Source organism: Hylobates moloch, unplaced genomic scaffold (genome assembly GCF_009828535.3).
Source record: "Hylobates moloch isolate HMO894 unplaced genomic scaffold, HMol_V3 SCAFFOLD_406, whole genome shotgun sequence".
Taxonomy (NCBI): domain Eukaryota; kingdom Metazoa; phylum Chordata; class Mammalia; order Primates; family Hylobatidae; genus Hylobates; species Hylobates moloch.
The window spans coordinates 3,310-27,427 of NW_026652681.1; the positions used below are offsets into that span (position 1 = coordinate 3,310).

The 24,118-nt window shown below is 35.7% G+C and overlaps 1 protein-coding gene across 1 annotated transcript; it reads left to right on the forward strand.

Annotated features, from left to right (window-relative positions):
* Positions 1–7,134: 7,134 nt before the first annotated feature.
* Positions 7,135–23,708, forward strand: LOC116464315 (coiled-coil domain-containing protein 144A-like; the record flags this gene model as incomplete). Its single annotated transcript, XM_032147582.2, is given in 8 exon segments — positions 7,135–7,187; positions 7,474–7,615; positions 13,594–13,809; positions 18,437–18,618; positions 19,178–19,306; positions 21,048–21,840; positions 21,843–22,003; positions 23,574–23,708. Coding segments are annotated over 8 exon segments (1,811 nt in total), but the record flags the coding sequence as incomplete, so codon positions are not given.
* Between the last annotated feature and the right edge of the window lie 410 nt (positions 23,709–24,118).

The window sequence follows — 24,118 nt, forward strand, 5'->3', positions numbered from 1 at the left end:
ACATTTAGGGAAGGTGACTTTCTAAGCTGTATATAGCTCACCCTAGAGGTGAACGGTACTGGATTTCAGCCTCTACTTGGGAGACGTGTGTTTCTTCTTTTGCTGACTCTGCTACTATGTAGTTCTATGACCTTTAAGTCAGTCAGTTGCTCAATTTCTTTTCCTTATTTTCATCTGGAAAAGAGTGTGATGATGTTTTGAATTAAGACATAATAAGAAAAACATATAAAACCCTTTGATATGTAGCAATAAAATGAAAGAAGATGTATTATAAGCACAGAACTTGGCCATTATAAGTAGCAACAAAGGAAGCCTGGCGTCAGGTCCTAGGGTTTGTTTTTATTTGAAGGAGCTGTATGTCACATTTTAATAAGAGTTCCAAATGAAAGGGTAGTTCCAGGCTGAGTCTAGCTTTGAGACTATAATGATAATGGGACTGTAAAGTTATATTAAAATGGGTTTAGGCAAAAGGCACATGAAAAGTACATTTATTTATAACTGCATTTTGAGTGAAGGGATAGAACCTAAAAGGAAAGACTAAAATATTCAACATGGTATTTATCAAGTAAAGGGTGTGCTCACGCACGTGTGTTTATGTGTGCTGTGTGTGTTTATGATGAATAAGAACTCTTTTATTCCATCACCATTTGTTTAAACATGAAGTTTAAAGAAATGCTTTATTTCCTGAATTTTCTTTTTTCAAAAAGTAATTGTTGCTTGGGGTAAAAATTGCAAATAATATAGACATAGAATTCCATATTTTGACTATTACTTTGTATATTTGATGTGTATAAAATATTCTAGAGTTAGATGATTTTTATCAAGCAAGAAATACTTTTTCTGAAACTTATAGTCTTCCTTGGTCTTTATGTATAAGCAGGAGCCAAACGATAATCAGCTTATATAATCTAGAAATGTTCAAGAGGCCTTTTGGTTTTATAAGCTAATGAATTTTTTATTTAATACCTTCATCTGGCATTTCAAAAATGCCATATAGATATCATTTAAAAAACTTTTAAAGGGTAAAAGTATAGTATGTAGTTATATAAGAATTGAAAAATACAGCTAAACAAGAAGAAAATTAGATCATCTACAGTCATGCCCCTAGGTATGTTGGCCTTGAAAGAATGGTTTATACTCACGGATTCAGATTTCCTGTCCATTCACTCTTGAGCTGACACCAGTAATTTTCACTCCCACCACTCTTCCAAGATTGTTGTTCTGAAGTTTACCACTGATTTGTAAGTCTAGACATTGTTTCTTAGACCTCATTTTATTTAACCTGTCAGCAATATTGGACCCAATGGAAAACTCTGTCTTCCATAACAGTGTCGTCACTTGGCTTTCAGGATCTCACTCGCTCACCTGGCTTTTCTTCCTGCCTTTCTAGTCCATCCATCACGGTCTGTTTTGCTTTCTTCCCATATCCCACCTTTTACACATTGATATGTCCCAGGACTCATATGTCCCAGGACTCAGTCCTCAATCTTCTTTCTCATGACTTTTACTACCTTGTGTGTGCTATTGATTTCCAAATGCATGTCTCCAGCCTAGATCTCTCTCCTTAATTCTAGACTTCTATACCAGTCTGCCTACTTGACATCTCTGTTTGATTGGTTACAAACTGTTGGGTATCACAAACTTACCAGGTCCAAGACTGGGGTACCGATATTCTTTCTCATACCTACCCCTCACATAGTCTTTCCTACTTGCATTAATGGCAACTCTTGCAGTTGCTCTGCTAGAAACCAAGGTGTCGTCCTTGACTCACCTCTCTCTCTGACATCTCACATCTAGTCTGTCAGCAGATCTTGTCAGGAGTACCTGAAGAATATATCCAGAAGCCAGTCATATCTTTCATGTCCAAGCCACCATCATCTGCTGTCTAGATGCATGTAATAGACTGTTAATTGGTTATTTCTGTTTTTTAAAAAGAATCTTCTTTTTATCAATCCTTAACTCAGTGGCCGTATTTAAAACATAAGTCAGATGATGTCATTCCTCTGCTCAGACCCGTCTGATTGCTTCCCATTTCACTCTAGTGTCAGGGTTCCTCCTCATACCTAGAAGGCAACACACGATATGCCCTGTTCTCTCTCTCACTTAAACTTCTGTTTCTTATTCCCTTTGCTCTGCTTCAGCCACGCTGAACTTCTTGCTCTTCGTTATCTATCACAATTGCTTAAACACCCCAGGCACACCTCTGTACTGGGCAGTTCCCTGTGTCTGGGATGCCTTTTCCTCAGATAGCCTCCTGGCTTTCTCTTTCCTTTCCTTCAGTTCTTTACTGAAAAGCCCCTTTCTCAGTAAGGACTTTTCTGGCCATCCTAAAATTCCCACCACCCCTCCTCTCAAACCTGTAAACATTTCATTTTCCTGCTTTAGTTTTTCTCCCCTAACACTGTATATTTTGCCTAATCTATCTACTGTTATTGTGTTTATTTCACTCCCACAAGTAGGAGTAGGGCCTAGCATGCAATAAGTAGCTACTGAATAAATATTTATTAAATGAGCAAGTGGAGTTTGCCCTTCGATGTATTGTTTTAAACATTAGACTGATTCTCACGTAAAAAAAGAAAAAAAAAGGCTTGACGTGGGCTCATTCTAACACTTTTGCTTAGTGATTATATGCATTTTTGGACTTTTTGGCTCTTTGTAGTAAGCTACATTCTTTATGTTAACAGTTTTCCATTTAGAGAGAAAAGCTCAGTATTGTGGTTACTCACTATTTGTTCTTTTACTAATGATCATGATAGTTTTACTTCTGATAAAATGGATCAAAGGAGTTACAAACTTCACTGGTAATTTATAAAGAAAATTAAAATACAAGGGTGGTAAATTTAATGGACTTAAAAATTGTTTCCAAGTGATTATGAACCTTCAGTATTTGAAGTTAAAAGACCATGTTGGAATGTGTTGCTTTCTATAAGAGAGCTAGCTCATCAGGCAATCTGTATTCTGACAGAGCAGCTGTTGATCTTGCATAGGGTTGTGGGAGCAGCAGACTTGAAGTATTGGCAGACTCTCAGCAGCATAAGAGGGTTGACATCATCTGGAGAAACATGGCTATCTGAGTGAGGCTGCTGTGGGTTAGTTAACACTCCCAGGCTTGTGGATTGGAGTGAGTTTGTGTTCGATTGGCTGTCTTTCAGAAGCAAGTGGCCCACATTGATACTGGTTGGTGAGAGAGGCAAATGGTCACTGATTGATTGACTGTATTTAGAACTGGCTGTGGGTGGTTGCTGGTTACTACTATGGCTACAGGTCAGTTCTTTCCTAAGTTTGAGGCAACTTTAAACTGCAGTTTTCTGTTTAAAAGTTGCCTTCCATCAACTATGTTTAAAATGAAAATGGTTTTATATTCCAGAACTATAGACTTAATTTGGAAGTGTGGGTCAAGATGAATTGTTTAATAATTGCTCTCAGGAAGATCTCATTTTTTTGATGCTTAGTCTTAACCAGAAGAATTCTCTACTAGTTAAAAACAAACAAAAAGCAATTATTAGTTTTGTTTCAGTTTTTGTTATTTTCAGAGACTTCTGCTAAACTCCTAATATAATCTCCAGTGGGAAATGTTTGTCTCTTTGTTAATGTATGTATTTATATGATAGTGATACTCTTTTTTTATTCCTTAATCTTTTTTTTTGTTCACTTTCTGTTCCATGCAATGATAGTGATATAATGTGTGTTTACTTCATAAAAAAATTTTCAATTTTCTGCTGGCAAATCCAGCTTTTTATATTAAGACTAAATACTAGACTAAACATGTAGGAAATTTACCAAATTATTTTATTTTCAAACAAACTTATATAACTAATCAGAATATTGCTATTTTTGAACTATATATGATGACTATAATGACATTTAGGAATTTTAACAGTAAGATTTTTTTCTTCCCAAGACATTTTCCTGATTTCTTTCACGTAATATGTGCCTGTTATTTTTAAAACTTTGTTTAAACTGTTTAAACATTACTATATTTAAAAATAAACCCAAAACATAGCACAGATCTAAATATGAGTTTCGTGTGTAAAAGTCATTGCCTGTATGCAGTGGACTCCAGCTTTTTTTTTTTTTTTTCTTTGTGATGGAGTCTCACTCTTTCACAGGGCTGGAGTGCAGTGGGAATCTCAGCTCACTGCAACCTCTGGCTCCTGGGTTCAAGCGATTCTCCTGCCTCAGCCTCCCGAGTAGCTGGGACTACAGGCATGCCACCAAGCCCAGCTAATTTTTGTATATTTAGTAGAGACGGGATTTCTCCATGTTGGCCAGGATGGTCTTGATCTACTGACCTCGTGATCCTCCCGTCTCAGCCTCCCAAAGTGCTGGGATTACAGGCATGAGCCACTGCGCCCTGCTGACTCTAACTTTTTAGTGTAGCATTCATCTTCCATTCTTAGTTTCCTTGTGTTTTACACTTTTCCTTTCAAGTTCCTGGGAAACACTTAGACTCCATGGGACTAATCTTTGTGCTCTCATTCCATTCTCCAAGTAGAGTAGTTTTCTCTGTTTTTCCCTGGTGAGCTCCTCTTATATTTTGCCTCTTCTGTAATGCCTTCCTTGTGCTAAAATATAACTTTTCGTATATCAACTTTTAAACTACACATTGTATCATAATTGCATATTACCTGGTTTTTGAGGCAGGAAATACATATTTCTTTTTATGTTGTTGGTAATTCATAACTGTGTTTTTTAAATTAATGAATTGAGATGGGGAAGAGTTGGAATTTTACAAAATTTTTAAAATTCATTATCAGTAGAATTATTATAAAACATTGGCTTTTTATAGATTTTTTTAACTTCTGGTACTGCGTTACATATCAAGGAAGGAAAGAAATATGAAAATAAAAATTTGACCACAAAATAGTCTGTGATTACACCAGTGTTTGAGAAGGCTAATTTAGTAACTCATGGTCTGCTACAAGGAGATGATGACAGCAGCTTTAAGTGAAATAGATGAGGATGAAAGAAGTTAAAATGTGTAAGTTCTTTATTTCTCTGAGAAAGAACATTTGCAGTGGTTACTTTTCCTGGAAATAGAATAATGTAGTCTACCAAAGCTGGAGAATACTCAACTATATCGACGCTGAAAGACTGATTACAGTGAGGGCTGGTGACTTTGACAAGGAGCAGTTTCAATAAATAATTGCCGTGGAATCCTGACTATAGTGGATAAGCATAGACACCCCTTGAGGGAACCGTTATTGGGAAAGGCAATAGAGAAATGAGTGATAAATGAAGAAGAATGTGGGATTCAAGGGAATTTTCTTTCTTTTTTATTTAAAAATAGAAGCTTTTAGAATGTATTAGTATGCTGCTGGGAACGATACGGACAAGAAGAACATGTTTATGAGATTTAATTTTGTTCGTATGTCTAAGTGTTTGAAAGCTCGATTCATTATCTTTTATAGATTTTTAGCAAACTAATTGTCCTTAAAGTGCTTATTCCTGTAGAGTTTTATGGTAAGAGTTTGTTCCTTCAGCATTGGTTCAGAAATGTAACATATTAGTGTAACTGAACATATAAATGGTGACTTGAAATTTAAACTATCATATGCAGAGTATTTAAAATTGTGAAATAATAAACATGCAAACACTTAGGCCATACTGAATATAAACATCCCTTGATGAACAGGTATGATCTGCTAAGGTACTCTAAAATGTCAGGCGTATCAACTTTATAGTTGTTTAGATTCTGGGGAGAAGGGGAGGGTTTTGTTCAAGTACTTTAGAAAAGCTAACTGTTGACAGTCCATCACAGATTATTACTTCTGGATTATAAAGTTGTTTTTGGGTTTTTTTTTGTTTGTTTGTTTTTTTGAGACAGAGTCTTGCTCTGTCACCCAGGCTAGAGTGCAGTGGTGCGATCTCAGCTCACTGCAACCTCCACCTTCCAGGTTCAAGCGATTCTCCTGCCTCAGTCTCCTGAGTAGCCAGGATTACAGACGCCCACAACTGCGCCCAGCTAATTTTTGTATTTTTAGTAGAGATGGAGTTTCATCATCTTGGCCAGGCTGGTCTTGAACTCCCAACCTTGTGATCCACCCGCCTCAGCCTCCCAAGGTGCTGGGATTACAGGCTTGAGCCACTGCGCCCGGCCTATAAAGTTTTTTTTTTAAATATTTAATCAGGTTGACCCACAATGGATCATAATGTTCTAAAGTATCAAAACCATGTTTCTCTGGACCAACATTGCCATCAGCATGTATTGTGTGCTCAATGAGTATTTATTTGTTGAATGCTTGAATAAATAGGTGAATACGTGAATGAACACCTGTTGATGGATTTCATTAAAAATAATTTTTAGTTTTTTGAAAATAGGTTTCCGAACTTGCCTCTGTATAAAGTTTTTTTATTAGAAAAAAGTTGCAAGATTCTGAAATTGTTATAGTTGTAGTCAGAAATGGAATGACAATGTGGTTTCATCTGCTATCATCTCACTTGAAAACAAATGTTACCTTCACAGCATATCATGAAACACATGTTTCTGAGGCAGAATTCTTGGGTTTGAGTGCTGGGTCTGCTACTGGCCAACTGGGCTGAGGAAAGTCACATGGCCCTTCTGTGCCTATGTTCTTTCTTTATAAAATACTTAATATGTTATTGACCTCACAGAATTGTTATGAGGATTACATGAGTTTGACACATGGACAGTGCTCAGAATGATGCATAATACCTGCATAGCAAGTCCAGAAAAAGCTAACTAATATCATCATTAAAAAGGGGTTTCTCTTATATAAGAATGTGAGTAATATTTTCCAAATAGGTTTTAGTGCCCGTAAAAGCTTGTTTTTATTGAAAAGGACAACAATGAGAAAACCTTGGTATATTTGTTTTTATCACATAATGCAGGTAACACATTTTTTTTCTTTTGGTTTTACTATCAGAAATCTTGACCTAAATTTAATTCTTTGTAATGATATTAGTAGTAGCACATTTCTTTATCCCTTAATGTTGCTGTTTCTGTTTATAGTTTAATGTCCATTGTAGAAAATTACTGTATTTTACATTACCTATAAAAAAATTACCTGTACACTTGATGACTAGAAGTAATACAAATGCAGATATTTTATATGATAAAACAATAGTATTAGATATTCTTTGTATTTTACATCTTTGCTATTTTTCTAAAAGGAATTGTTTCTTTTTTCAGGCCTGCAGATAAAACATCTAATGAAAAGAACAAGGTATTGTAAAAAAGTAAATGATCTAAAATATTATTTTAAAAAAATTCTAAAAGGTAAAATGAAAAAAACAGGATGTTTTGTTGTAAAACTGTTTGCTTAGAAAAAGTGATTAGGAAACAGTAGCCATTGATAACAGTACAGTTTAAGAACAATCTGTTGCTTTAAAGAAGTACCTGTGTTTTTGCTCATCAAAAAAAAAAAAAAAGGAGAAATACCACTTCTGTACATTTAGCATATGCTATAAATCTTTCGAGGACATTTTGAAACGGTATTATTTATCTTACAGGTCAAAAACCAAATACATCCTGGGGCTGACTTTGCTGACTCAATGGGGCCATCTGAAACAGCCTCAGAGGTTTGTGAGTTGTCTCACTCTATTCATGAGAATTTTATATTGCTGATTGAACAACTTGGAATGGAGTGTAAAGGTAGGACCATTGCATAAATGCAAGGCCTTTTGATGTATCCTGCAGTAGTGTGTGTATACATTGCTGAGAACTGACATGTGATAGTGAAGTGCATCTCAGAAATATGCTCAGTGTTAAAATAGAGAACTAACTTATACTCTACACCAAAGAGCTATGATAACTCCACTGTACTTTTCTTAGTGTGAGTGGCACTCCCAGTCTTGTTGACTCTGTTTCTCTCCTATTCCTTCCCCCAATGTCAGGTTACCATTTTTTCTCCAGCTGGAATGCTGCAGAAATCTTAGGAATCTTAGAACTGTTTTCCTGAATACCCCACCTCCTAAAACCATGGTCTACTCTGCATTCATAATGATATATTTTTAAAAATTCGGATCTGATCATGTTACTCCTTTGCTTATAACTCAGCTACTACTTCTCATTGCTATAAGGTTAGAGATCTGAATCCTCTAGCTTTATCCTACATCGTTTTCACGCTTCTCTTTCTGTGTCCCACCCAGTATCTTAGATGTTTGTTTGAGCAGTTGATAGCTTCAGTGAGGTATAACTGATATATGATAGACTGCAAGTATATAAAATATACAGTCAAATGCACATGTGAAACCATCACCATAATCAAGAGAGTTAACATATTCATCATCCATAAAAGTCTCTTCCTGTCCCTTTGTATTTCTTTATTAAGAAACTGCTAAATTGTTTTCCAAAGTATTTGTATTGATTTTCCATTCCAACCAGTAGTATACGACATTTCTTGTTGTTCTGTATCATCACAAGCTCTTATTATTGCTGTTTTTTAATTTTGAAATTTTAGCCATTCTGATGGGTGTGTATTATGCATATCATTATGGTTTTAATGTGCATTACCCTAAAGATTAATAATATTGAACATCCTGTATGTGCTTATTTGCCACCTGTGTATCTTCTTTGGTGAACTGTCTTTTCCAATCTCTGTAGCTTATGAACATTTAAAATTGAGATTCGATTCAGTAAGCTTTTTTACATACACCAAAGGTAGTCAAACTTTTTTCATTTTCAAAGTGTTATCTTACTAAACATAGTAAATATTTTAAACTTGCGACAAAATGGTCTCTGTCACAGCCATTCAACTCTGCCATTGTAGTATGAGACCAGCCATAGACAATACATATGTTAAAAAACACAGCTGCGTTCCAATAAAACTTTATCTGCAAAAATAAGAAGCTGCCCCACAGGTTGGATTTTACCTATCCCTATTATGTGATCATGATTGTGAATAAAGACAGTTTTACTTCTTCCTTTCAACTCAGGTAGCTTTTATTTTCTTTTCTTTCCTAACTGCACTGGCTTCAGTACAGTGCTGACTAAAATAGTGAAAGGAGACATTCCTGTATTGTTCCTGATCTTAGAGGGAAAGCATTCGGTTTTTCATCATGACACGTTAGCTGAGGTTTGTCAGAGATGCTCTTTATCATGCTGATGGCATTCCCTTGTATTCTTTGGTTACTGAGAAGGATTTTTCTTTTTAAATCAGGAATGAATGTTGTATTTTATCAAATGCCTCTATATAGTAAGATGATCATATGGTTCTTCTCTTTTAGTTTTTTAATGTGGTGAATAACTGATATTTTAATGTCAAACCAACCCTGTATTTGGGGATAAACCCCATTTGTTTTTGATGTATTATCCTTATAATATATCATTGGATTTGATTTGCCAAGGTTTTATTTAGAAAGTTTTAAAAGGTGATTTTTTAGAGTAGTTTTAGCTTCACAGCAAAACTAAAAGTAAGGCACAGAGATTATCCCTGTACTCCCTGCCCCCACACGTGCATAGCCTCCACAATTACCAATATCCTCACCAGAGTGGTACACTTGATCTCATTGATGATCCTGAATTGATAATCATAATCACCCAAAGTCCATAGTTTATATTAGGGCTCAGTCTCGGTGTCTCACATTCTGTGAATTTGGACAAAGGTATGAGGACATGTATTTATCGTTGAAGTATTATCCAAAGCAGTTTCAGAGCTTTAAAACTCCTTTGTGCTTCATCTGTTCATCTTTCCCGCCTTCCCTCCCCAAATCCTGGCAACCGCTGACTTTTTTTTACTGTATCTATAGTCTTGCCTTTTCCAAAATGTCATGTAGTTGGTATCAGACAGTGTGTAGCCTTTAGACTGGCATTTTTCACTTGGTAATATGCCTTTGTGGTTCCTTAATGTCTTTTCATGGCATGTTAGCTCATTATTGCATGGCCGTACCAGAGGTTGTTCACTCACCTAAAGAAGGATATCTTGGTTTCTTGAGAAATTGGTTAAATTTTTACATCCATGTTCATGAGGGAGTTTCCTGTTTTTGTAATATCATTGTCAGATTTTAGTTCAGGGTAATGCTAGAGTGACAGAATGAGTTATATTTCTCCTCTATTTTTTTGAGGGTGGGGGAAAGGTCATGTAAAATTGTTAAATTACTTCTTAAATATTTGGTAGAATTCACCAGCATAGCTATGTGGGCCTGGAGTTTTCTTTCTAGGAAGGCTTTACTTATGCTTTATTTTCTTTTATAGATACAAGACAGTTCAGGTTATTCCTTCTTGATTGAACCTTGGTAATTTTTGTTTTTCAAGGAAAGTATCCATTTTATCAAAGTTGTCATGTTTAGTCACATAAATCTCACCTTATTATATTGCTATTCTTTTAGTATCTGTAGGATCTATAAAAATGTCATATTACTATGTTTCTGAAATTGTAATTTGCATCTTCTTTTTTATGATCAACCTGGCTAGAGTTTTATCACTTTTATTGACCTCATCAAAGTGTGTGGTTTTACTGATTTTTTTTCCTATTGTTTTTCTGTTTTATTGGTTTCATCTTTGATGTTGTGGTCTGTTCGGCCTGCTATAACAAAATACTATAGACCGGGTAGCCTATAAACAACAGAAATGGATTTCTCACAAAAGTCCAAGATCTAGGTGCTGGCAGATTTGGTGTCTGGTGAGGGACCAATTCCTGGTTCATAGATCCCTTTTTCCCCCCTGTGTCCTCACATGGCCAAACAGGTGAATGAGCCCTCTGGGGTCTATTATATAAGGGTACTAATCCCATTTATGAGGGCTTGGCTCCCATGAGCTAATTACTTCCACAAAGCCCCACCTTCTGATAACATCACCTCTGTGATTAAGTTTCGGCATACGAGTTCTGGGAGGATGCAAATGTCAGACTATAGCAGACGTTTATTATATCATTTCCTCTGCTTGCTTTGGGTTTAATTTGTTCTTCTTTTTTAGTTTCTTCTCTTTTTTTAGTTTCTTAAGATAGAAGTCAAGACCATTGACTTGAGAGTCTTCTAATATAGACATTAAGTGCTAAAAAATTTTAAGTACTGTTAGCTGTGTTCCACAAATCCTGATATGTAGTATTTTCATTTTCATTCAGTTCAAAATACTCTCTAACTTCTCTTTGCATCACGTCTTTGACCTAGGGTTATTTAGATGTGTGTTACTTTGTTTTAAAATATTTGAGTATTTTGATGAGATATTTTGTTAATAATTTGTGATTCGATTGCCTTGTGGTCAGGGAACATACTTTGTATGACTTAAATCCTTCTGACTTAATTCTTTCATTAAGATTGATTGCAGAACCTAGAATGTGGTCTGTTTGGTAAGTGCTCCCTGGGTACTTGAGAAGCATGGTGTTGTTGAAGTCTACTCCATTCTTGCTGATTTGCTGTTCCATACTTGTGAATTTGTCTATTTCTTCTATTGATTTTTACCTCATGTGTTTTGAAGCTGTTATTAGGTGCACAAACATTTAAGATTATATGTTCTTGATTAACTGAACTTTTTAAAGTCATTAGGAAATGACTGTTTATAGCTGGTGATTTTTTTGTTGTTGTTGTTAACTTTTAGCCTGGTATATCTTTTTCCATCCTTTTGAACAATTTATGTTTTTACATTTAAAGTACTTTTTTTATAGGAGGCATGGAGTAGCTTCTTGCATTTTTATCCAGTCTGACAATCTGTCTTTTAATTGAGATTTTTAGGCCAGTTCCATTTATGATGTGCTTATTGATACAGTGAGGTTTGTCTGTCATCAAGCTGTTTGATTTCCATTGGTCCCTGCAGTTCTTTGTTCTCTTTTCTTCTTTTTCTGCTTTCTTCTAAATTAGTCCAGTAATTTTTATGATTTATTTTTTATCTCCCTTTTATGGCTTATTAGCAATAACTATTTTTTTCTATCTTAGTGGTTGCATCACAATTTATAGTATATGATTTTAACTTATCATTGTCCGTCTTCAAAAAATATGGCATATCATATTTGGCATAAGAAAATTATGAATTAAAACCCAAACATTGTCTGTTCTCACTTGTAAGTGGGAGCTATGCTGTGAGGATGCAGGGACATAAGAATGATACAATCTCCATTCTGGTTGAGGACTTGGGGGGAAAGGGGGAGGCGGGGAGGGATAAAAGACTATAGACTGGGTACAGTGTATGCTGCTTGGGTGATGGGTACACCAAAATCTCAGAAACCACCACTAAAGAACTTATTCATGTAACCAAAGACCACCTGTTCCCCAAAAACCTACTGAAATTTTTTAAAAAAGAAAATTAGAATAGTATACTTTCATTTCCTCTCTCCCAGCCAGATACTTCTGGATTTGTAGGATTATAGTTTTCTTTAAATTTAGAAAGTTTTGGCCATTCTTTTTTTATTTTTCTGTCTCTCTTTTTCCCTCTTTGGGGACTTATTCCTGCTTGAAGTTTTCTCATAGTTCACTGATGTCTCAAATTTATGAATCTTCTCTTTGGTGGTGTCTAATCTGTGTTCACTTCCATCCATCGTAGCTTTCATTCTTGACATTGTAATTTAAGTCTCTACAAGTGTAGTTTGCTTAAAAAAAATTTTCCATGCCTCTGCCTATCTGCTTGAGCTTAATTTTAATATACAGTTGAGTTCCATATGAACAGCTTGATCTTTCTGATCTTGCTTTTATGATTTGGTCTAATTTCCTGCTCCTGAGGCAAGAGCTTTGTGATGACTCTATTCATTGCCATGCAAATTCTGAGTTTTCCCAGTGTCACTCATGGAAATGAACACTATTTGGCACATTGTGAGCACCAGACATGTTTCTTTCCAATTTTTTTGAGATTTTTTTTTCCCCTTGGTCTGGGGCAGTTTTCTGGCACACATGTGCTGTTTGTTACTCTGCTAGATACCCAGGAGGTATTTTTGCAGATCTTCAGTGTTCTTTCCCTGTACTCTGTCTCCTTCCTGGTGTTCTGTTTTGTGATCTCTGTCTGCCTTGGCTTTACCAGACTCTCGGCTTCATCATCTCATCTCAGGGAATCTGGTGGACTCTCTCAGTTTGTTCTCTGTGCAGTAGCCTGGAAACTCCGTGAAGGCAGGGAGCTGGAATGTTGGATGAATTTCATTTGTTTCCTGTCTTACGGGGATAATTGTCTTCATTACCTGAAGTCCACTGCCTGGTAAATCATTGCACAATATATTTTGTCTGTTTTATTTTTGGTTGTTTCCGGCAAGAAGGTAAATCAGTACTTGCTGTCCATCATGGCCAGAAGCAGATTGCAGCAGAGCTTCAGCACCTGCTGTCGACTGCCTAGGATGCTTTTCCACCCCTTTGCTTAACTGCTTCCTTCTCACTCTTCATTTCTCAGTGTAGTCATCTCTTCCTCAGGGAAATCTTCCCTGGGCCCAGTGTAGATAAAATTCTCCTATGTGATCATAGAACTGTGTTTTCTTACACCATCTATCTGAATTTATAATTGTCACATTTGTTGTCTTTGCTCCTCACTACTCTTAAGGCTAAATGAGAGCAGGTCTTGTCTGTTTTATCTGCAGAGCTTGGTAGAATGTCTGCCACATTGTAGGCACTCAGTGCATATTTGTTCAATGTGTGAAGGAGACAATGTTAAAACGCAGTCCTTTATACCTAAAAAGTACTCATATACTTTATTTCCACCTTGTTTTCTCCCTGACACAGATTCTCTTAGCCTATCAAGAATCCAAGACACATTTTGTTTATATGAACACTTACTGGAACTTAAGAATAATGACTATGAACGACTTACAGAAAAAATTAAACAAATGGAAAATATGGTCAGTGTACTACAAAAGGAGCTATCTGAAATGAAAAATACAAAATTACAGTTAGAGCTTCAAAAAGTTGAATGGGAGAAAGAGGTGTACAGTTTGAGGTATGATATTCTAGTTCTAAATAAATATTTATACTAAAGATAATATATCAGAATTTTTGTAATTGCTGACTTACCTTCTGGGGATTAATGAGGGGGAAATCTTGGTCTTGTGGAATATGAAATTCTTGGAAATAATAAAACATGATTAACTGTGAACTCTTCTAATAAATAAATGCATATTCTTTGCAATCTTAATGGCCATATAGAAGTCCATCATATGAAATCTTGTTATTCATTTAACAAATTGTAATTTGGGTTTTAAAATTATTTTGTATTTATAATTAATTATGTAAGGAACATCTTTTATCATTATTATTATTTGTAGACACAGGGTCTCACTCTGTGCCTGAGGCTGGAGTTCACTGGTGTGATCATACCTCCCTGCAGCCTTGAACTCCATCCTCCTGCCTCAGCGTCCTAAGTAGTTGGGACTCCAGGTGCACGTTCCCATGCTTGGCTAGCTTCGTAAGCGTTTTGTAGAGACAGGGTCTCACTGTGTTGCTCACGATCATCTCCAACTCCCGACCTCAAGCATTCCTTCTGCCTTGGCCTCCCAAATCGTTAGTATTACAGGAGTGAGCCATCATGCCCAGCCCAGAGCATTTTTTTATATAAATCTTTTTCTACATTCCTAAACTGTTTACTTTCAATAAATTCTCCAATATAGAACTATTTGGTTGAAATGTAGGAACTTTTTAAAAAGACCTTCGATCAATATTTCTTAATTTTTCACAAGAATGTTTGTGTTAATTTACAGTTCAACCAACAGAGCATGAACTGGTCACTTTTCTACACCCAAAGTAATTTTTAAAATATTTATCCAGTCTTGTTCTTTTTGAAAACTTTTTTTTTAATTTCATAGATTTAGGGTCCCAAGTGGTTTTCGGTTAAATAGATGAATTGTATGGTGGTGAAGTCTGGGATTTTAGTGCGCCCATCACCCGAGTAGTACACATTGTACCTCAGTAGGTAGTTTCTCATCCCTCACCCTCCTCCCACACTCCCCGACTTCTGATTCTCCGATGTCCATTATAGCACTCTGTCGGCATTTGTGCACCCATAGCTTAACTCCCTATTATGAGTGAGAATGTGGTTTTATTTGGCTTTCCATTCCTGAGTTAGTTCACTTAGAATAATGGCCTCCAGTCCTTTCCAAGTTGCCGCAAAAGACATTATTTCATTCTTCTTATGGCTGAGTAGTACTCCATGGCATATATATACCACATATTATTTATTCCATTCATCAGTTGATGGACACTTAGGTTGATTCCATATCTCTGCAATTGTGAAATGTGCTGCAATAGACATATGTTTGCAGGTGTCTTTTTGATATAATGATTTCTTTTCCTTTGGGTAGATACCCAGTAGGGGATTGTTGGATTGAATGGTAGCTCTATTTTAGTTCTTTGAGAAATCTGTCTACTGTTTTTCATAGAGGTTGTACTAATTTACATTCCCACCAGCAGTGTATAAGCATTCCCTTTTCACCACATCTGCACCAACATCTATTGTTTTTTGACTTTTTAATAATGAGCATTCTGGAGTAAGGTGATATCTCCTTGTTGTTTTAGTTTGCATTTCCCTGAATATTAGTGATGTTGAGCATTTTAAAATAATGTTTGTTGGCCATTTGTGCATCTTCTTTTGAGAAATATCTGTTCATGTCATTTGTGCACTTTTTGATGGGGTTGTTTTTATTTTTCTTGCTGATTTGTTTGTCCTTTGTCAGATGCATAGTTTGCAAATATTTTCTCCTATTTTGTACGTTGTCTGTTTACTCTGATTATTTCTTTTATTGTGCAGAAGCCTTTTCTTTTCTTTTTTTTGAGACAGACTTTCACTCTTGTTGCCCAGGCTGGAGTGCAATGGTATGATCTCAGCTCACCACAACCTCCACCTCCTGGGTTAAAGCGATTCTCCTGCCTCAGCCTCCCAAGTAGCTGGGATTAAAGGCATGTGCCACCATGCCTGGCTAATTTTGTATTTTTAGTAGAGACAAGATTTCTCCGTGTGGGTCAGGCTGGTCTCAAACCCCCAACCTCAGGTGATTCGCCCACCTTGGCCTCCCAAAGTGCTGGGATTATAGGCCTGAGCCACTGTGCCAGGCTAGCCTTTTCATTTAATTAGGTCCCATTTATTTATTTTTGTTTTTGTTGCGTTTAGTTCTGAGGTCTTCATCATAAATTCTTTGCATAGGCCAGTGCCCAGAAGAGTTTTTTTCTAGGCTCTCTTTCAGATTTTTTTGTAGTTTCAAGTTATAGATTTAAGTTTTTAATCCATCTCTTTTTTAATTAAAAAAATATTTTTGGGGGCTGGGCGCAGTGGCTCACACCTGTAATCCCAGCAGTTTGGGAGGCCAAGGCAGGCAAATCACGAGGTTAGGAGTTCAAGACCAGCCTGACCAACATGACGAAACCCCATCTGTACTAAAAATACAAAAATTAGCTGGGTGTGGTGGCGCATGCCTGTATTCCCAGCTACTCAGGAGGCTGAGGCAGGAGAATCGCTTGAACCCAGGAGGCAGAGGTTGCAGTGAGCTGAGATCATGTCACTGCACTCCAGCCTGGGCAACACAGTGAGACTCTGTCTCAAAAAAAAAAAAAAAAAAAAATATATATATATATGTATATATATAATATGTTATATATATTATATATATGTTTATATATAACATTAAAATATATATAATGTTATATATGTATATATAACATAAAATATGTATTTATATTACATATGTTATATATTTATAACATGTTATATATATTTATATAATATATGTTTATATATAACATATAATATATATGTTTATATATAATATATAATAATATATGTTATATATATGTGTATATATATATATTTTTTTTTGGGGGGGTAGAGATGAGGTCCCACTATGTTGCCCAGGCTGGTCTCAAACTCCTGGGCTCAAGCCATTCTCCTGCCTTGGCCTCCCAAAGCACCAGGATTACAGATGTGAACCACCATGTTAGGCCTAATCCATCTTGAGTTAATTTTTATATATGGTGAGAGATAGGGATCCAGTTTCATTCTTCTACATGCGGCTATTCAATTTCCCCAACACCATTTATTGAATAGGGTGTTTTTTGCCCAGTTTATGTCTTTGTACGCTTTGTGAAAGGTCAGTTGGTTATACATATTTGGCTTTATTTCTAGGTTCGCTGTTCTGTTCCATTGGTCTATGAATGTACTTTTATACAAGTACCATGCTGTTTTGATTACTTTAGACTTGTCGTATGGTTTGAAATCTGGTAATATGATGCCTCTGGCTTCGTTCTTTTTGCTTGGGATTGCTTTGGCTACTCAGGCTCTTTTTGATTCCCTGTGAGTTTTAGGAGTACTTTCTCTAATTCTGTGAAGAATGACAGTGGTATGTGGATAGGAATTGCATTGAATCTGTAGATTGCTTTGGTTAATATGGTCATTTTCACTATATTGATTCTTCTAATCTAGGAACATATGGCATATTTCCATTTGTTTGTGTCATCTATGATTTCCTTCGGCAGTGCTTTCTAGTTCTCCTTGCAGAGATCTTTCACCTCCTTGGTTAAGTATATTCCTAGGTTTTTTTTGTTGTTGTTGTTATTGCAGCTATTGTAAAAGGGATTAGGTTCTTGATATGATTCTCACCTTGGTCATTCTTGATGTTTACTAGTGCTACTGATTTGTGTACATTAATTTTGTAACCTGAGACTTTTACTGATTTCATTGATCAAATCTAGGAGTCTTTAGGGTTTTCTAAGCTTAAAGATTATGTCATAGGCAAACAGAGATAGTTTGACTTTCTCTTTTCCAGTTTGGATGCCCTTTATTTCTTTCTCTTACCTGATTGCTCTGGCTGGGACTTCCCAGTTTTATTCTAAATATGCATGAAATGGGAAGTAAAATGGAAAGTAATTAATGATTAGTTTATTCCATATCTCTCATACGCAGATAAAATTAATTCCAAATTTAATGTTGAAACACATATTATCCTTTACTTTTATAACGAATATTAGATCCTGTCTTGTTCCAAAAAGAGATTTAAAAATTGCTTATAAAATACATAAGAATCAAGAAGATAAGTTGAAAGTGTCATCAAAAAGACAAACATAAAAAGGATGGGGGTAACAGTTATTAGACAGCTTAGCCTAGTCTTGGATTATAGTAATCTGCAGATACATGTTGTGTGAATGACATCTGAAGGTGTTATCTTACACTGTAAATCATTTTTATGGCTACACATACAATATTTCATGAAGATGAAAATGCATTTCTAGTGAATTTCTAAACTTATTTGTAAACAGTAACTTCTTTTAAATTAGCTAACTCTAAATGATCTGTTCTAATTAACTAATTTTCAACTTGCATAGCATGTGAAAAAGAAGTAATTTTCAACTTGTAACAGAAACTTACTAGTTAATGGACTGTTTCTTTCCTCACTACCTTTCAAATATATATGCCCCTTGGAAGAGATGGAAGTGAGAAATTAAAAACATGAGAACTAGAAGGGAACAAGAGTATAGGAGTTTCTATGAGGATAATAAACCCACATAGGAAGAGCCAGATCACAAAATAAACTTTTTTATTTTCTAACAAAACACATTTTAATATAATCCATATTTAACTGCACACTTGCCTTAAAACAAGAAAAAGAGGAGAAAGGAAATGCCGATACGTTGTATAATAAAGATAGTGAACGGTTAAGAATAAAAGAAGAGGAATGTGAGAAAGAGGTTGAAACAAAGTAGCGACTTAAATGGAATCTGAGAAGACTTGTTAAGGAATTGAAGACAGTAAGAAAGAACTTGGATCTGGTAAATTGATCTTTGGTGAAAAGTTCATATTTCTAACTTTATGTTTTCATCAGTATTACTTATAAATTTTTGGCTTCATGTATATCATTTAGGTTTAAAACAAACCAAAACTGTTATCTCCTCTTAAAAATGAACTATGACATTTATAGATAAAATTATTTACTGTAAACCTTGGTATCTAATAGATGCTTAGTCTATGTTTTCAGAATGGAGGATAAATTGAGTGTAATCACTAGCATAAATGTTCATTTGCACATTGTTTATGTTAACATACAGGCTAAATAGCTTTGAAACTATAATGACACTAGTTAAATGTTTTGAAAGAAATTTTATTTCACAATGCTGTATCTTCCCGTATTTAAGAACTGTTTTTCCTCTTTGACATATTTAGCTGTCATGTATGCAATTAAGATTTGAGTGATTCTTCAGGGATAAAAGTTCTTGTGTTTTAACAAGCTACTTCCTTTTAACCGTTTGATAAGACAGGCTCTGCCCTTAATTAACCTTTTAGACTTTCTTTTTCAGTGCTGTTAGACCAAAACCTCCATGTTATCTCTAGGTTGTGCAGGAGCGAAACGATGCCCAGAAGCAACTTTCTGAAGAACAGAATGCCAGAATATCACAAGATCAGATTCTGACCAGTAAACAAAAGGAGCTAGAAATGGTTCAAAAGAAAATTAATTCTGAGGTATTTTCTTTAGTCATATTCAAATATGTTTTTGTATGTGAATATATTTTTAAAAAGCAACTCTGTGCAACTTGGAAAGTATAGTGGATTTTTGAACCACACCCCTAAACACACACACACATTTAAGGGTGGTGATAGTGGTTCTAGTATTTTTGGCCCATTGGATAAAGTCATGTTCTGAATTCAACTCCATTTGTCTGCAAGAGTCAAGTAGTGACATTCACAGTGGCCTTATCCAAAGGAGAGACATTTGTTATTTTTCATGGGAATTATCTTCCCACAGTCTCAAAACCCTTGCTACTTAACAATAGATGTTCTAGTTTTCAGACATAATTTCATCTTCCTAACATATTAATGGAGAGGTTACATTATTATTTCCATTGGTAGTAAAGATGAAATGTAAAGCCAGTTCAGAGGCCATACTTCAGATGCCATTCTCCTTACTTTTGAGGAGAGTAACAGTTTGCTCCAAGCAGCATCTCATTTCAGTGCAAAGAGCTTTGAAAACAATGGTGTGCCATAATATAAACTTAGTGATAATTTATTGATAAGTATTTTGTTCTTAGAAAAATAGTTGAGCGTATTTTCCTGTTTCATGCTTATTTCTGTTTCAAACATTATAAAGAGGAAACAGAAGTTATTGCAATGCAGATAATCTCATGATTTTCTAAGAAAAGCTCTGTAACTTCTTTTTTACCACTGGTGTTTTGAAATAAAAAGCTCTTTTATATTTATATATTTACAACACAGAAATAATTGTGATTTGGTGGAGGAGCACTAGAAGTAAAGTAAGAGGACCTAGGGAAAATCTTGCAGCTTGCATATTTTTTGACCTCTCCTTTCAGAATTGTGATATAAATGAGTTCAGTGATGTATGTACAAGTGCTTGGTACAAGACCAGGTGCAGTGGCTCATGCATGTAATCCCAGCACTTTGGGAGGCCGAGGTGGGTGGATCACTTGAGCCCAGGAGTTCCAGACCAGCCTGGGCAGCATGGCAAAACCCCATCTCTACAAAAAGTACAAATAAATTTAGCTGGGTGTGGGGGCGTGCACCTCTAGTTCAGCTACCCAGGAGGCTGAAGTGGGAGGATCACCTGAGCCAGGGAGGCCAAATCTGCAGTGAGTCTTGATTGTGCCACTTCCCTCTAACCTGAGTGGAGTGGAGACCCTGTCTCGAAAGAAAAGAAAAGCCTAATATAATGCTTAGATTTAGCATTTATGAATAAATGTAATTCTTATATAACTGACAATAAAAATGTTAGAAAAATAAAATGGCTATAGAATATTCTCAGGAAAAAAAAAGAACTTAAAGAAAGTTGGGAAACTTCCTCTGCCCAGATACATGCAAAGCTACAGCTTTTACTATAGGGTGGTGTATAGGTTAGATGTCAGAGTGTAAAGCCAATTTTTTAATGTAGTCAAATTTATTAATCTTTTATTTTATGCCTTTGAGTTTGTTGTAATTCAGGGAAAGTCTTTTCCAATTCTGAGATGCTTAAAAATTCTCTAGTCATTTATTTTTTACTTTCATGGATTCATTGTCTTTAAATAAATTTATGAAGTTTTGGGAATTTATGTTCTGTGAGGTTTGAAGTTTCGATCCAATATTTTTTTTCAGTTGGATATCCACTTATGGCAATCTTTTCATTGTATACATGTTCAGGTTATTCTTTAATTTCAGAGGAAATCATGCTATGTCATTTTATTGAGTGCTACTAAATGTTTCCTTTCTTACATAGATTTCTCATAGGCATAAGAAAGAAAAGGATCTCTTGCATGAAAATTGCATGTTGCAGGAAGAAATTGCCTTGCTGAGACTGGAAATAGATACAATAAAAAATCAGAACCAGCAAAAAGAAAAGAAATATTTTGAAGACATTAAAGTTGTAAAAGAAAAGAATGATAACTTTCAAAAAATTATAAAACTAAATGAGGAAGAGTTAACAAAAACAATGCTCCTGTACAGTGGACAGCTGAATGATCTGACAGTTGAGAACAAAATACTCAATTCTGAACTGGAGAACAAGAAACAGAACCAAGAAAGACTGGAAATAGAAATGGAATCATACCGTTGTAGACTGGCTGCTGCCCTACATGATTGTGATCTAAGTCAGACATCAAGAGACCTAAAACTACAACTTGATTTCCAGAGAACAAGACAAGAGTGGATTCGTTTACAGGACAAAATAAAGGTTGATATGTCTGACCTACAAGCTAAGAATGAGATTCTTTCTGAAAGACTTTCTAATGCTGAAAGTAAAATCAACAGCCTACAAATTCAGCTCCATAACAAAAGAGATGCTGTTGAAAGAAAGAGTTTGATTTTGGAATGTTTGCAAAGAGACCTCAGTCAAACACAGTGTGAGAAGAAAGAAATTGAACAAATGAACCAAATTGAACAAAGCAAACTGAAGAAATACATTGCAAAGCAGGAATCTGTAGAGGAGAGATTATCTCAACTACAAAGTGAAAATACGTTGCTTCAGCAGCAACTTTATGATGCTCACAAGAAAGCTAACAGTCAAGAAAAGACAGTACTATCCAAGACCAACTTCATGCTTTTGCCCCAAATCTTCAGGCTGAGAGTGAAAAGCAGATTCTTTCACTACAAGAGAAGAACAAGGGGCTGATGGATGAATATAATCATTTAAAAGAAAGAATGGATCAATGTGAGAAAGAGAAAGCAGAAAGAAAAGTAAGTATTAAGAAAGATAAAATATTTTTCAACCTTCCTGAAAGAAAATGTAAAGTAATATTTGGTTATGGCTAAATGTTGTATCTAGTTGAATATAAAAATATATAGAACATAAATGTATTTGCTATATCAGCCTAGAAATGTACGAGTGAAAAAGAAGTTAAACCTGAAACATGCTTTAATTTGCGTAAAGAAATTGTGTCACCTATGAAATTTTAAGATCAGTTACAGTGTTAATAGTACAGACTAATATTCATAATGTAGCCTTATGCTGCTGAAATGATCTTGCAATGCCTTTGTGTGGCCAGGTTTTAAGACCATGATGAAGCAGATAAACAGAAATGCTCATACCTGACATGAGTATTTTGAAATTAAGATTCAGTGAGGAGGGTTACTTTGACCATTAATTCCAGATTTCCCAGGTGAACTGAAGTAATACTGCTGTATCTCATAGTACTTTTTCTAAAGTAGTTTTGTAATATATTTAAGTTGGTATAATCTTATTTTTATTCATATCAATTTGACTTAAATCTGAGATGATTTCAGTCTCAAATTACTTTTTATGACCTCTCAATTCTTTAACGGCATTTAGTTTTTTTTTTTGAGATGGAGTCTTGCTCTGTAATTTTTGTATTTTTAGTAGAGACGGGGTTAGCCATGTTGGCCAGGCTGGTCTCGAACTCCTGACCTCAGGTGATCTGCCCGCCTCAGCCTCCCAAAGTGCTGGGATTACAGGCTTGAGCTCCCACACCCCGCCTAAAGGCATTTACTTTTTATTAAATCATAATTTGGGACAGATGTGAATTTCAGAAAAGCCGTGTTAGATTTAATCTTACCACTGGTATTTATAATTTACTTTGAATGTTTTTACAAAGAATTTGCTCATAATTTTCATTTCAGTGCTCACTGCCTATCATTCGGATATAACTTTGACCAGTAGAAAGGTAATTGTGGCTATTTGTGATTTATTTGTTTGGCATTGAGTCCCATTTTCAAACTAATTCAGATGTGGCAGGATTCCACATATAGCAGGAATGGACTGAATAGGCGAGACAGTTGTAGGAGCTGAGGTCAGGAGGGAGGTAGAGGCCAGGTTATCCAGGGCCTCAAAGGCCATTGGAATTTTACTTGTATTCTGAGATAGGAATCTTTAGGAAAGATCTGAGCAGGCAATTGAATATCCAAGGAACTCTGAGGTTGATTTGAGCTTCTAACAGAAGAGAGGGAAAACATTTCACAGTGTGAGATTTACCACCAACAGCCCCACCCACATACCGATTTCTTTTTGAGACTTCAGTAGCTTATTAAGCATTGCAAATGTTTCAGGGAAGAGTGAATAGTGGGCTGAATCTATTGCCTAAGTTAACAGAAAACTGATTTGGCAGGAAGATAACACCTTCTATGTCCTTAACTGAATTCAGTAATAAACAAGAATGTGCACACATGAGGAAAAGAAGGTGAATCATATACGTGTTGATATTTTTCAAAGTATATATGTTAGAGTTAAATCTTAGTACCATAATTTAATAATAAGGTGATTTATAAATCAGTAACAAAAATACCTTCACAGGTAGTTATGAGACAACTCCAACAAGAATGGACCGATCCCCTAAAACAACCTATGTCAGAGGTTACATCACGTTGCCACATTAATTTAGATGATACACTGGATTCAAAGAAGAAATTGGGTCAAATCAGAAGTGAAGTATGTATGAAACATAACATGTCAACAGTTAATCTATGGGTGGTGAAATAATGTCAGATGTTTTAGGATACTAATTGCAGTGGATAGTTTTCTTTTTCTTTTTTTTTTTTTTTTTTTTTTGAGATGGAGTCTCGCTCTGTCGCCCAGGCCTGGAGTGCAATGGGGCAATCTCAGCTCACTGCAAGCTCCACCTCCCGGATTCACGCCATTCTCCTGTCTCAGCCTCTCCAAGTAGCTGGGACTACAGGCGCCCGCCACCACGCCCGGCTAATTTTTTGTATTTTTTTTCGTAGAGACGGGGTTTCACCGTGGTCTCAATCTCCTGACCTCGTGATCCACCCGCCTCGGCCTCCCAAAATGCTGGGATTACAAGCGTGAGCCACCGCGCCCGGCCGCAGTGGATAGTTTTC